Source organism: Puntigrus tetrazona, chromosome 2, assembly GCF_018831695.1.
Source record: "Puntigrus tetrazona isolate hp1 chromosome 2, ASM1883169v1, whole genome shotgun sequence".
Taxonomy (NCBI): Eukaryota; Metazoa; Chordata; class Actinopteri; order Cypriniformes; family Cyprinidae; genus Puntigrus; species Puntigrus tetrazona.
Window position 1 is genome coordinate 10,848,967 of NC_056700.1, and position 15,020 is coordinate 10,863,986.

Here is a 15,020-nt window from a genome sequence, read left to right on the forward strand (position 1 = left end):
ACAGATTTTCAATAATAGGTATAAATAATTGAATAAATGCATGAAAACATTTGTTCTGATATTTTGAGAATCCCTGCTACTTTGATTTGTGGTTAAAATGTCAAGGTAAAAAAATTTCCAGTATGATGTCAAAATGTACATACACTTAAATTAATAATTTGGTACAATGCACTTATTCTGTGCATACATATTTTTACACTGTACTTATATTTTTAAAAATACCTATATATAATTACATCTGTAATACATTTTTGTACCTACATTTATAATTACATTAATGACCCATTCTTTACACCTTAACTCACCCTAAACCTACCCATACCATCAAACCGTCCCTAACCATACCCATATCCCACCTCAGTAGCAGCTAAAGTGTTTTGTAATACAATATGAACAAAATAAGTACATTGTACTCATTTTTGAGTGCAAGTACATAGTAGTCCACCTAATATAAAGTGCGACTAAAACGCATATTAGTAATTCAGTTATTCATCTCTGGCGCATTACTGCAGGTTACATCAAAGTTTCAAGTCTCAATTTCTTTTCATTGAAACACGTGGCCCAAACTAGTGAAACAATTTAAGCAACAGAGCTGGCTTGAAAGAGCCAAGCACTTGTGTCTTTAGCATTATTAGAAAGCTGAGAGCATAAGAGCTATATATCTGTGACGCAAAAAGCCACTGTTCACTCCAAGGTTAGTATCTTCCATACATGTGATGTGGAAATGTATTGTCACAATGGGTCTTGCATCTGTGAGCTCAAGGTAAAAAAAAAAAAGAAAGAAAGGTAATAAAGCAATGTACATATAAAGAGGATTCAAAAGCACGATAAAAGCGCTATACTGCAATGCACTCCATAATCACAAGCACGAAGTCTTTGAAGATCATATTGTTCTCTCACCTGGGTTGACCTTTGGGTTCTTGTTGCACATGTGTGTGTCACAGCAGTACGGATGCTTGCCGTTGTTGGAGGGGCGCACTGGAAAGGCCTGTCCCGAGGGTAAAGATCATCCTGCTGAATGCACTGGCTTTCCTGTGTCACAAACTGTCCGGCAGACTTTGCAATGACAGCAAAACACAGGCCAGTCGTGTTGCATGTCCGATTTACACATCGCTCGCAAAAACACAGCAATCCTGATTCAAAGAAGAAAGACAAAGAGACCAGGTTAGGATGCATTTAAAGAGTCTGCTTGTTAAATCGCAAATTGATTCGCCTTTTTATATCGTTAAACTTTTAATCTTCATCATAAAAGTTTTCAAGGTTTAAGTTTGAAGGTTTAACCACTGATTTTTGAAAGAAAACATACTTTAATTCAGTAATTTAATTCAGACATATTTAATTGATTGTGTATAATGTTATTAAGATTTTCTATTTCAAATAAATTCCGTTAAGCATAACAAAAAAAAAAGACAGAAAAATGAAGTGAAGTTGAACAGTGGGACTGGTGGAACAAATTTCATCTTTGGTCTCCTCATCCACTCAAACAACTGTGATAAATAAATCTTCTGGCGTACAGATATTTCATATTCATAGTAGTCTCTAGATATTTCAATGAGACTGTACGCTGTTTGTAATGCCAATAAAACATTGAATTTCAAACTCAATACAAGGTCATAAAAACACTGTGCATAATAAATACACAAAATAGAAAAATGTTCTGAATAGTTAGGCTGCCAACTGCAGTTTTTCCATCCATCATGCCATTATCAACACTTCCCGTTTTACCATTATCAACTGCGCAAACAGCTAAATTAATACAGACACAACAGAGATTGGTGTTGAAAGCACATTCAACAATAAATGAAGATACTTTTGTTGGCTACACAATCTGATGAACAAGACCTAAACTCAACACCTTTAAATCACTGAGCATGTCCTGCTAACCCCATTATACAGGAAGAGGAGACGCTCAGCACAGCTCCCAGTCGGGCTGAGCTGTCTGACGCCGTCTGAATCCTAGTGCTGTGGAGATTCAAGGACACAAACCTGCAGAGACAGCAGTGGCCAAACCTAAAGCAGCCAGAGGCCTCAATTAAACCAGTGAGAATTCAGATGCTCAGACAACTGAAAGAAGCTGAGAGAAGCAGTAAACCTGCTTTTTTTCTTAAGGGAAAACACATTATTTCAGGGAGAATAGGGTTTACTGGTTCAAAGTGCTTGCTGTCAAATAAAAGAGGGGTCCCATTTTATGCCAAGTGTCTCTAATGCTCATCATTGTCCAATAATATTTCATAATACTGTGTGTTTTAACCAATAAATGCAACCTTGGTGAGAACAGATCATTAAAATAAATCTATGGTAAAGAGGAAAGCACTAGGAAACTAACCAATTAAAAGAATAATTCACCTATTCTGTCAATATTTACTCAGCCTCACGTTGTTCCTAACTTGTATGATTTTCTTTTCTGGAGACGTCTGGGTTTTTTTTTCCACACAGCAGCAATCAATGATGTCCAATGTTGTTTGGACTTAAGGATGAGTAAATGATAAAAGAGATTTTTATTTTTTTCGGTTTGCATGGCAGACCAGTCAGAGAACTAACATTACATTTACAGATTGGCTTCAAACATATCACAATCTATCTATCCTCTTGTGCACTTCCCCATAGACTGTTGCTTTCATCAGCTTTATCTCCTGATGCAATTTTTCATGCTTCTAAAATGACTGACAAGTTCCTTAACTCAGGGCAATAAAGACCATCTAGATAAAAAGTGGCAGAGCTGGATAAAAACACAACTGTCTCTAGGGACAAATGCAGAATTTTTCTTTTTTTTTTTTTTTTTTTAAATACCTACTTGTTATCAACAGACTATGTGTATTTTTCCTGAATTTTGCTTTGTTAAAATATCATATTTGTCCTTTTATTACTGCTCTTCCTCAAATTTAAGATTCTGAAATCATAATTCAGATTTTCTTGGTTAAACAGCATTAGTCCTCATTCACTTTCAGTGCATCGGAAAGAGCAGCCAGAATATTCTTCAAAATATCTCCTTTTGTTTTCCCACCAAAAAAAAGGTTTTGAAGAACATGCAGGTTAGTAAATCTAAACCATCCCTTTAAATCCGACTTCAACTCTGAAGTTCTGAGAAGATACTGGCATTGACACAAAAAACAGTTGCATTGGAATTTTTACTACAGTAAGTTACAGAACAAACACTCTCAAGAAAATATTTTAAACATATGCGCTGTTTTGATTTTAGTTAACTATAGTTATAAAAAAAATACAAGCTGTATTTCTATACTAAAAAGGATCTTTATGTAACTTGATTTTTGTTATTGTGAACCAAAAATGCCACTAGCCTTATTTGAGAAGCATGTCAGTCTCACACACTAGTCTTACCTTTTCACTTAATTAAAAACGAAAATTGAAAATCGCACCTTTTCTAGCAAGCAGTTTTGTTGGCCCGACTAGAGAGAACTCCTGTGTCGTGTTTTTAACTTCAGCATTAATTGATTATAGGTAAGAGATTTTACATCAAGCAATGTTCCAATTAAATGATTCCCTGAGAGAAGAGATAAGGAGCAGAAAGTTGAACAAAGTGCCTCACTCTGCGCCCACTGGGGTCATTATGTATGCAGTACATATGCTGCGGGTTGTCACAGTCACTCCTCTGAATGAAGCCGTGAGTGAATGAGAGTTTCTGACTAGCCAATTTCAAAAGGTTTAATCAAATGCTAGTAATAATTGCCATAATACAGTATGCGGGCCTCTGCAGTTTCTGCGCTAGTTCATGGACAGGAATTGGCAGGCACCTCTATACAATCCTGTATGTATTATTGATTCAGTTTTAATCAACATGAAACGAATGATGAATTTATGTTCCGTCAGTGGATGACCAAACTATAAAGGATTGGTTTAGGGGTTACTTGTTACTGATAAACCCGTGACATTAAATTGTTTTTTGTCCAGCTCCATACTTACAATGCAACCACAAAAAAAGGAAATCAATTACTTCTGTCGCTTAGCAACTAGTTGCAGCACATTGCTGAACCCATTGCTTTCATTTACCTTTAAAAATCCCATTACTCACTCGGAGCCTCCACCCATACAGACGCCTCACCTCAACGTGCCAGCACGATAAAACTTGTTTATTAATGCATGCAAGTAATTCATTAATATATATAATGTTGAAATAGCACAGACATAAGACATATTACAAGTATAACATTATATATATATTTAATATCATATCTTATATTTGTAATGTGTCTTATGTCTGTGCTATTTCCACTTTATTTACTGGATCAGCATTGATGATTGTTCCAATGTACTAAAAGACAACACGAGAAGAAGAGCTTGTGTTATGGCTGGGAGTCTCCTTACTCGCTGCGATGAAACTGGAAATTCTTCAGGCAAGAAAAAAGGAAGTGGGAGTGTCCAGACAACACAGATTAAACCGCAGCCTCGCCAATGTAATGAGTAATAAACCAGTACGCTGACATTTCCATTAGTAGCCCACTTAACACTAAATTCAAATGTGTTTCTGTTTTGAATGACTGGAAAGAAAAGAACTGCTTTTTTTTTTTTATAGCACAGACAACACAGAGAATGCTAGACATAACAAAACGGACAGGCAGATCTGAATCAGAGTGAATCAGTATACAGATCTCCTGACAAATACTTGCACTGTTTTCAGGAAACTTGTTTTCAGGAAAAAAAAAAGAAATACTATTCAGAAAGGATACTGAAACTGATCAAAAGTGATAGTAAAGACATTTTGAATGTTACAAAAGATTCAGTTTCAAATCAATACTGCTTTTTGAACTTTCCATTCATCAAAGTACCTTGAAAAAAAAGTGTCAGTTTCCTCAAAAATATTAAGCTTCACAACTGTGCTCTCGAGTCCTTGAACAATCACACGACACTGAAGGCTGCTATAAGTAACCACAGCTTTTGTCACAGGAATTGATCTCTTATCATTTAGAAGTTATTTTAAACTGTATTTATTTATATTTATTTATTAATGTATTAACTCTTAAAAGTCTTACTAACCCCTAACTAGTTAATACTAAACTGCAGAAAAATATCTTAATACAGCCTTAGGCTGATGATACATTGGACAATTATTTAAACAATGTTGCAACTTTAGGAAATGTTGCCATCAACGGGCAAGCAGCTGAGACACAGGGCCCACGACTTATCTAAAATATCCGAACAGAATCTTGTTACCAATTTGCACAAACAACATTGGTATCATCGGCCTAAGAAGGATTGCTGGTCTTAAGTGGACTCTCAGCCTGGTCAATGGAGTGTATTTTTTTTGTTGGTCACAGGGATGCATTGATCTGATACTCAGGATCATTATCCGGTCCGATACAGTCATTTTCTGCAGATCAGGTATCGATTAGATGAGATCAATCTAAATCTGAAATTGTGCGTATACTATTATGTGTTATTGTAGAGCCTCCCAAAAAGGCACAAAAACATTCTAAAGCACATGGCTTTGTTTACATTTGCAGACTGATCGGTGTATGACATCAAAGTACCATATAGACGTTTCCTTACGTTTTCTCGAGGTACTTTGATGTCAAACATTGATCAGTTTGACCTGCGCCACTTTAGTTAGAACATACTTATGTACGCATATTTGCATCACTTTGACCTTAGATCCCACCTTCTGACGCACCATGATTGGTCCATTATGTACAATGCTTGCCTGTTATTGGTCAAACTACTTTTCCATCATTACCTTCAGCAAGCATGAAAACAAAGCCAAAACAAATCCTGGCAAGAATGCATCTGGGAAAAATGGCATGCACAGATAGATGGACAAAAACATAAATACTCAGTAGCCTACATATCAAACGATCTTTAATAACAGACAAAGCGATAGCGACCACATAATAAAAACACTTGTGTCGTGCGACATTACTTTTGGATCTGATACAGTTGGCACAGCATTGTCTGTTATTTTCAATCTTTTCGAAAATGAACACGGTCTGGATCTTCTTTAAAAACAGTTCATTCCTAACTCTGAGTACCATGACCTCTAACACGTCAAAAGATCAAGGGAATTTTATTTTTTTAGTTCATTATCCCTAAACAATTTTTATCAGGCTGTGTAATCACTCAAAGCTTTATTAGTTTGTGTAAATATACTTGTTAATAAAGCTTTCTGACGTCTGACTAATTGAGATACTAAAAATTTAATTACTAAAGGTGGATCAGACACTAAATTTTGCTCTGTAGTATCAGAGGACAGTTTAAGGCCGCCCTCTGGCTCTAAACACATTTCCTTAGTCATACGCTCATTGAAACTGTCTGGAGGAGGGAGTCAGACATCCTTAACTGCCAAGTTTGGAGAACATTACACAGACGAGGCTGTGCGTCCCAGCCAGTCGCCTGCCGTGAGTCACACTCAGAAAGACACTGTGGCCAGCAACACAACGCCAGCAACCTTATTCAGATTACCACAACAAATGGACACTCGATCCTCAACCACATGACAAAAACAAACAATAACTAGAGGAATGCGATCATGAAATGGAAAAGGAAAAAAAAAATACTACTCGGTGCAACCCCAGTCTGCAGGAATGTCTGCTGTCTGAAAGGAAGGATCATCTTTGGCTGTTAATTTGTTGACTGAAGTTTTCTGGGAATTCAATTTCAGTTTATTTTCTGTTGTCTGAAGCACGGGACGAGTCAACAACCTGCTCTGTAAACATTCACGTTGACCCTCTGCTATTTCCACACGAGAGAATATGCTCAGATCTCTCTGTGAACCGCAAACCAACTCGGCTCTTCATAGCTTTCTCTTAGCAAAGGTTCATATCTGTCCACAGAGGTTACTCATTAAGCTTTGTGTGTGTAACTGTGGTGAGTCTTTAGCTTAAGAAAGAATTCCTAAATCCGAGGGAGGGGCCTGGGGGGGGAAAAAAAGAAGAGGGAAAAAAACAAGGTCAAATCTACTGAATGACCAGGATATGAGATGAGTTCCTTGGACTGACTCAGAAATCTTCTGTCTCAAAAAAAGAATCTCAGAAAATATAAGTAGATATGTGCTGACCCACATTTCGGTTAGGTTTTCTGTGAGAACAAACACATCTTCGGCCCAATATAGAAACTGTTCTTTAAAACCGTCCTAATGTTGGTGTAACTATTTTTTTATAAAATGTGTTCGCTCTGCTAATAACATCACAAAACAGTGCCATGGCCAGTGATGTTCACACAAATCACTAGACATTTTTATATCAAAAGCATGTTGCTTGCACAGATTTGCTCACTACCTGGTGCCAAACAAATAGAATCAGTTGATTAGGCAACCAATTCTACCATCTACCATTTATTCTGTTCTAGAACTGGCAGTTTACACCTGAGACCCAGTCCCAAAAATAATATGTATGGGCACTGCATACACTATTTCCCCCACTAAGGATTTATAAAAAAAATACAAATATGTGTACTGTCTGCACCCTCCAGAACTCTAGAGGTTTAGTAACAATCCAAAGAAAATGAGTAACACAATTTTTACGTGTATGCACATTTAAAATAAAAATCTATGTGGTTACATGTTCAATTCACATAACTAATTGAAAAGGCATTCAAATGTTATGTTTGAAAAAGTAAAGAACAGTGATGGATTGAATGGATTTCTCGGATTATGCTACATTTAATTCCTCCGGGATCTAAATTCAGAAATCCTATTACAGAGTTAACGGAGTTAAAAGTAAACATTTAAATAAAGACTACCGTAGTCTCTGTTGTGCATTTGAATTGTGAGAGTTGGCCTGGCAAGACAGACTGTATAATGACAGACACTAGCCCCTTTCTGACCGCATAGGTTCCAGGAACTAAGATATAGGAACTAGCCGATGAAGACGTTCCATTGGCCCGTTTTCCTGGTTGCATTCGCTTTGCCAACAGGAACTCAGAAGTGACTCAGCTATGTCATTTAAGCGCTGCATTCAGCAACTTAAACAAAAGGATTGAGGACATTGTGATTGGAGCTGTGTTTTTTTTTTTTATTTATATACTGGGTTTAATTAGAATGGAAATATTATCAATATTATAATTTTATCAGACTTTAAAAAAAAAGGCAGGTGCCTGCGTTTGAACACATGCGTTTAGCCAATCAGTGTACACCTACGTCACTGGTTGACCCTACTTTTAAGTAGAAGATTTCCCTACAGTTCCTGTAGAAGGAGTTCCTAGAACTAAAATCATTCCTAGTTCCTGCGGTGTAAACACGCAAGCATTCAGGTACTTCCCCAAATTGTTCTAGGATTTATAAAAAGTTCCTCCGTGTGAAAGGGGCTACGGCCAGACACATACGGTAGTCAAACGGACCATTAGTCTGTGATTGGCTATGATGCCCCTGTACTGTTCTGTCCCACACAGGTGGGCTATCGGAGGCAAAACCATACTGAAATGCCTGGATAAATGAGGGAATGAGGACTGAACCTTGATATCAATGATAACCCCTGTGAACCCTGTTATTAATAATTAATTAATTATTCTTTGCACATTTTATTTTTGAAAGTTCAAAAGCTGAAGTCTAAAATGACTTTTAATACCATGAATAATCCGCATCAGTGATTTGGTTTAAAGGGCAAACAAATATTCTCGAAACAAAACTCCATTAACGAAGCAAAACGATCTGCTATAGTGTGAGAACAGTACGAGGTCTAATCTTTCAAGTTATATGTGAAAATGAAATTTTATCCAATTTTGCCTTTTGTTTGTTATATATCGTTTATATTCAAATACTGATTAAGAACATAATCTTTTAGCAGAGGAACTGTATTGGCACAGTACTGCACAGTATCGTGTCTAGTTGGGAACATGCATATAAAAGTTATATGCAGATGTGATGCATATAAGCTCCTTATATGGTAATTTCTGGGATTTTGAGGTAAGAAATAAAGCTTATGAACATAATCTCCCATTGTATTTTGTTCAAATCTTGGCATACAGTATGTACATTTATATACATTCAAAAATATTTATGCAAAATCTGCCATCATGCGTATGCATACTTAGATGAAATCTATGCAAAATTTTATACACGAGGCCCTTTGAGCGATCTGATCACAACTGCTTACGCTTTCGGTACATACGTCTCAGACCACTTGGACTTTATCAAGAGAGCCTTTTACATCAACGTATCTTTCAATGTTTAAACAGGAAAAAAAACCCTCCCTGGCTCTCAACTATAACTGAGATACAACGGAGCAGCAACAGAACAGCGATGTGGCCTCATGTGTTTCAGACTGCCTATGGGTTTTGAGTAATCAAAACCCATTCATGCAGTGTTGTTAGAACATAATCTTCCAGAGCAGACATGAATGCAGCTTTCATAACTGGGTCTCTCACAAAGACAAATCTTTAGATGTGTGTGATTTAATGTGGTCCATCGTGTACTTTATGAAGATTACACTTGACACATAAAAAGACACAAACTTTAATACATTCTTGTTTGTATCACACATGTACAGCTCAGAAAGGAGGCCAAGATATTTTAGAAGTACACATATAAGTATCACATTCTGGTTGATATGCTATTAATGATGCTTAATGGTGCAGTCAATAGCCGATAAATTACCATTACTAAAATTCTAGGTCCAATTCTGAACTATTAACTATGGTTTTACCTCAATAAACTTTTATACATTTTCTGCTTATAAATAGTTAGTGCAGTAGTTGTTAAATTTAGGTATGGATTAAAATATGGTCATACAGAATAATATTTGCTTTATAAGTAAACTAAAGTGACACCAAATTCTATACTTTATCTAAATAAACGTTTAACAAAACACGAGCTAAATAACAATATTAAATACTTCAAGTACAAAAAAAAACATCAGATAGAGGACAAACACTACCTTTAACTCAAAGTCACAGTTCACACAACTCAGCGAGCATGAAATAAAACTTTCTTTTTGATCTTTTTTGAGTATAATAAAACAATAAATCTTTGTGTCAGAGGAAGCTCAGTGATTAGAAAAGGAGATAAGTGCTGGAGTAAATATAGAATGTTTCCTCTTAGCCTGTCACAGTATATTACAGCAAAAACACATGCAGTAACACAATATCACACAGTTACCAGAAGAATATAAGAACCTTTAAAGGGTTAGTTCACCCATAAATGAAAATTAAATGTAGGCTATATGATTTTCTTTAAAAAATTCAAAATGATCCTTATAATGAGCTTTATAATGGCAGTAGGTGGGTGTTTTTTAACAGTCCAGAAGATGATTAATATCCATAATAAATGGATGAATGAAGTGAATAAAGGAGTGAATATAGTAAATGTGTTTTTGTAAAAAATATGCATATTTAAAATGCTATAAGCACTTATGTAGGATGGTATGCAGGAGTTATGCTAGTCTCATGAGTTTGTTTACAGACGCTTTCCTTACTTTAAACCCAGTTTCTCTTAGCTTAGGCTGGGTACACACTAAAAGATTTGCTGAATCTTGTAAGATTTTCAAAATGTGAGAGACCACAAACATGAGGACAAAAACATCCCAGATTTCACTGTTTTGCTCCTATAAGTGTGTGGTGTGCCGCAACGTGATGAAGACAGAGCACCACCACACATGAACAGATTTTCATCTCGAGTCCCGACTGTGAACACGGGACATCTCGAGAAATCTCTCGAGACTTAAGAATAAATATGTTTCCCAGGACAGGTTGTATTCACAGTCTGTTGCCACAAATCAACAAGCTGACCCTCCATCTCTGCTGTCCCAATCCTTTTGTGCTGCATTTGTTATTTTGTTGGGGTCTTCCGTCAGCTCGCTCTCTGATTGGATATTGTTTAGTTTCACGTGATAATCTCAAGATCTTGCGTTTATTCTCAGGGCTTCCCCCACAAATCAGGATTTCCGAACATCGGATGTTCTTCCGAGCAGATTTAGTCACTCTTAACACACATCACACCACAGGAAAATCTGATAAAATAATCCTTAGAACCACCAAGACAACGGGACATTACCTAGGATTGTCGGAAAGGGAGAAATCGGCTCAAAAGCTCCCGATTGTCTAGTGGCGTGTACCCAGCCTCATACTGAAATCCTCCATACAAATCCTCATTTAACACTTTTTAAATATTTACCTTTTTTCTTACTTGCTACAGGAGGCCTTTAACCACCCCTCAAAGCAGCGTGAGGCACATTTCATTATAGATGTACACACTTTATTTTACGGCTTTTGGACTGCTAAAAAAAAAGAAAAAGAAAGACACACCCACCCACCTACTTCCATTCTAAAGCTCAGAAGGCCAAAGTTAACTTTTAATATCCTTTCGATTGACTTTGTCTGAAAGAAGAATGTCATATACACCCGGGATGCCTTGAGGGAGAACGAAATGGGCTAATTTTCATTTTCCCTTCAAAGCCCTTCAAGCTTTTTGCGACACTCTGCATTCAAAAATGTAAACGCACAAATGTAAAATGTCATCAAGCAAGAATTCAATTTCTATTTAAAGGTACAATCTGAATGCTTTTTAATAAGAAAGCTGTTCTTTGGGCTGCACGTCTGAATGGAAAACGTAAAAAGCATTTGTCTGTGTGACGGAATGCCGCCGCTTTTCCGGTCAACATACAAACTGCATGATATATCACAAAAGCATCCGAATGGGACATGTTGTTGTTGTTGTTGTTGTACACAAAACCATCGCTGTAGTTCTTTAAACGTAATACATTCGTATCAACGACATCTTTAACAGTTTAGTGAGCGTGCACTGTTATGAAACGCTTCTGATTAAGCAAACTGTTGCATGCATAGACATTCAATCACAGTATATTTACTTAATCAAAAATAATGGATGGGAGATATCGGCTATCCCAGAGCTGGTGTTTTGTACCGTCTGTTAAGAATAGCCTGCGATATTCATAACGTACAGAAATAGTCCAATCTGTTATTACAACTCAAGTAAACATGTAAAACATGCAAAACAGGTTTCCAATCAGTCTGCATAATTTGACGTGAAAGGCAGACTTTGAATGTCACTCGAGCGTACAGGAAATTATTAAGATACTGTCTGGGCTGTGCCCTGAACCCAATAGAGATGATAAATGAGTCGACGGGGAGTTTTTTTTTTAAATGTCATATTATGGAAAACATCTATCGCCACAAAACACGTGCGAAACAGAAATAAAAACTGGCTGAAGGTAAACCTCTGCTCGCTGATGAAAGCACATCTCGTCAACAGTTTCAGATGACCGAACATTTGATCTAGAGGTTGTTATAAATTTACAGGAGCTTTGAAGTATGGTAAATAAATACTGTGTCGCGATATCCAAACCTCGCGCGGCGCTCCGATTGCATGCGCGAGCCACTCCATCTCCCCGTCAGAACAACGCTCACTAACTGTTGTGGATGTGACCGATGTCACGGTACGAAAACCACTAAACACTCGTGCCAGCGCACCTTACTGTGACCTGCGCCATGTTTGAATACCCCTAGGTAACGTTCTGAAAAAAGGAAACGGATAAAACTTGAGAAATGTAGGCGAGGGCAAACTACGAAGTGTTACAGTCCCGCGACTTACCTCGCGCCTCCTGGGTCGCCGTGAATACGAGCAAAGCCAGCAGAATCGAGCGGCTAAGTAACGTTCCCACGTCCATCGTGGTAGAGATCATTCTTTAGGACTGGTCAGTTTTTTTTCTCATACATTCAAGTAGTCGGGTCTTTGCTTCGAGAAAGAGAGCGTTCTGATTGGTCAGCGAGGATACGTATGCTCCGCCCACATTGTTCACGCGTTGCCCCGCCTCAGTTCAGCAGGGGAGTTCAGCTGTGCCTCGAAACTACTGCGAATTCGTCCTGTGAATGTTGTTTGGAAATTGATCTGATCATCCCAAATGTAGTTCTTATGATCAGCGAGACCATGAGGTACTCATTGCAGTAATTTTACATAACGCGGATTAAAAAAAAAAAAAAACAGCCCTTAGATGGTTTTGGTTTCCACGTTTATCATGCAATTATATTTTCTGTATGAATGCACTTAGTGTGTCTCTATGCAGCATTAAACAGTCTAAATGCATCTGTCTGTTTTTTTCTTCATTTTTTAAAAAACGGGTAATGACATGTAATGCCAATGATGCTTGATTATTAGAAAGTTAAGATAAATGCGTTTTAGATAAACGTCGTATTCAGGTGCACCTTTGCAAAAGGTAACACTAAAATATTATCTGTGCCAAGCTTTGTTTTAATCGTATTAATATCGTTATACATTTAGCTTTTTCCCCCCAACCTCATTTCCTGCTTTATGCATCCCCACTCTGCCCCCTTGTGACTTAATAATTACCAAAAGTGTAGGGGCAATAAGATTTTGTTTTTGAAAGAAATCAGTACATTTATTAAGCTTTAAATTGATCAAACGTGTCAGTAGAGACATATAATGTTACAAAAATGTCCATTAAAAATGCTGTTCTTTTGAACAGTCTATTCATCAAAGAATCCTCGTTAGAATGAGTCGTGGCAGATAATGTGACCCTGAAGACTGAAGTAATGGCTGTTGATACAGCTTTGCCAGCACAGAAATATATTACATTTTAAAATATATTCAAATAGAAAACAGCTATTTTAAATTGTAACCATATTTCACGTTCTTACTGTATTTCTCATCAGATACATTCAGCCTTGTGAACAAAATTTCTTTCAAAACCTTGAAATAGTTAACCTTATAGACAAAAAAACGTTTGAATGTTGGACATAATCCCATTTACTTTGAGAAAAGAAAAGGTGCTGGTCATATAATTAGAATATCATCAAAAGATTTATTTCACTAATTCCAGTCAAAAAGTGAAATATTATATTCATTCATTACACACATACTGATATATTTAAAATGTTTATTTCTTTTCATTTTGATGATTATAACTGACAACTGAAAATCCCAAATTCAGACCAATACAAGGATTTTTAGAAATCTTGGCCGACTGAAAAGTATGAACATGAAAAGTATGAGCATGTACGGCACTCATTACTTAGTTGGGGCTCCTTTTGCCTGAGTTACTGCAGCAATGCGCCTGTGGCACTGCTCAGGTGTTATGAGAGCCAAGGTTGCTCTGATGGTGGCCTTCAGCTCTTCTGCTTTGTTGGGTCTGGCACGTTGCATCTTCCTCTTCACAATACCCCAGATTTTCTATGGTGTTAAGGTCAGGCGAGTTTGCTGGCCAGTTAAGAACAGGGATACCGTGGTCCTTAAAGCAGGTACTGGTAGCTTTGGCACTGTGTGTTTGTAAATGAAATCTGAAAGCAGCAGGAAGCATAAAATGCACAAAAATGTCCTGAAAACGCGTGGACCAACACCAGAAGATGACATGACACCCAAACCATCACTGACTGTGGAAACTTTACACTGGAGCTCAAGCAAACGTGGATTCTGTGCCTCTCCTGCTCTTCCTTCAGTCTCTGGGACCCTGATTTCCAAAGGAAATGCTAAATTTACATAATTTTGGAGAACTCAGCAGCAGTCCAGTGCTTTTGTCTTTAGCCCAGGCGAGGCGCTTCTGACGCTGTCTGTTGTGCAAGAGTGGCTTGACATAGGGATAGCGACAGCGACATGAAACCTGTATCTTGCATACGTCTGTGCGTTGTGCTTCTTGAAGCACTGACTCCAGCTGCAGTCCACTCTTTGGGAATTTGTGAGTCCACTTTTGTTTCACAATCCTCTCCAAGGTGCAGTTATCCTTATTGCTTGTTCACTTTTTTCTACCACATCTTTTCCTTCCCATCGCCTCTCTATTAATGTGCTTCACACAGAGCTCTGTGAACAAAATTCTATATTTTACTATTATATACAATATATTCAAATTTTCTGATATACTGAAATTGGGATTTTCATTAGTTGTCAGTTATAATCAGCAAAATGTAAAAAAAATGAACATGTGAAATATATCAGTCTGTGTGTAAAGAATGAATATAATATACAAGTTTCACTTTTTGAATGGAATTAGTGAAATTATCTATCTATATATATATATATATATATATAGAGAGAGAGAGAGAGAGAGAGAGAGAATTTATAATGCTTTCTAAATATGAATGTGTGTGTGTGTGTGTGTGTCTATTGT

The 15,020-nt window shown here is 37.1% G+C and overlaps 2 protein-coding genes across 2 annotated transcripts in view; both read right to left on the reverse strand.

Moving 5' to 3' along the window:
• The window catches only part of LOC122359216 (TGF-beta receptor type-1-like), a 30,486-nt gene extending 17,857 nt beyond the window's left edge, over nucleotides 1-12,629 (reverse strand). The window contains 3 exon segments of the mRNA XM_043259526.1: nucleotides 901-975; nucleotides 978-1,133; nucleotides 12,494-12,629. Of these exon segments, the coding sequence (XP_043115461.1) occupies nucleotides 901-975; nucleotides 978-1,133; nucleotides 12,494-12,584 (322 nt within the window). The 5' untranslated portion in view covers nucleotides 12,585-12,629.
• The window catches only part of tox (thymocyte selection-associated high mobility group box), an 839,643-nt gene that overhangs the window by 625,636 nt on the left and 198,987 nt on the right, over nucleotides 1-15,020 (reverse strand). The gene's annotated exons all lie outside the window — the stretch shown is intronic.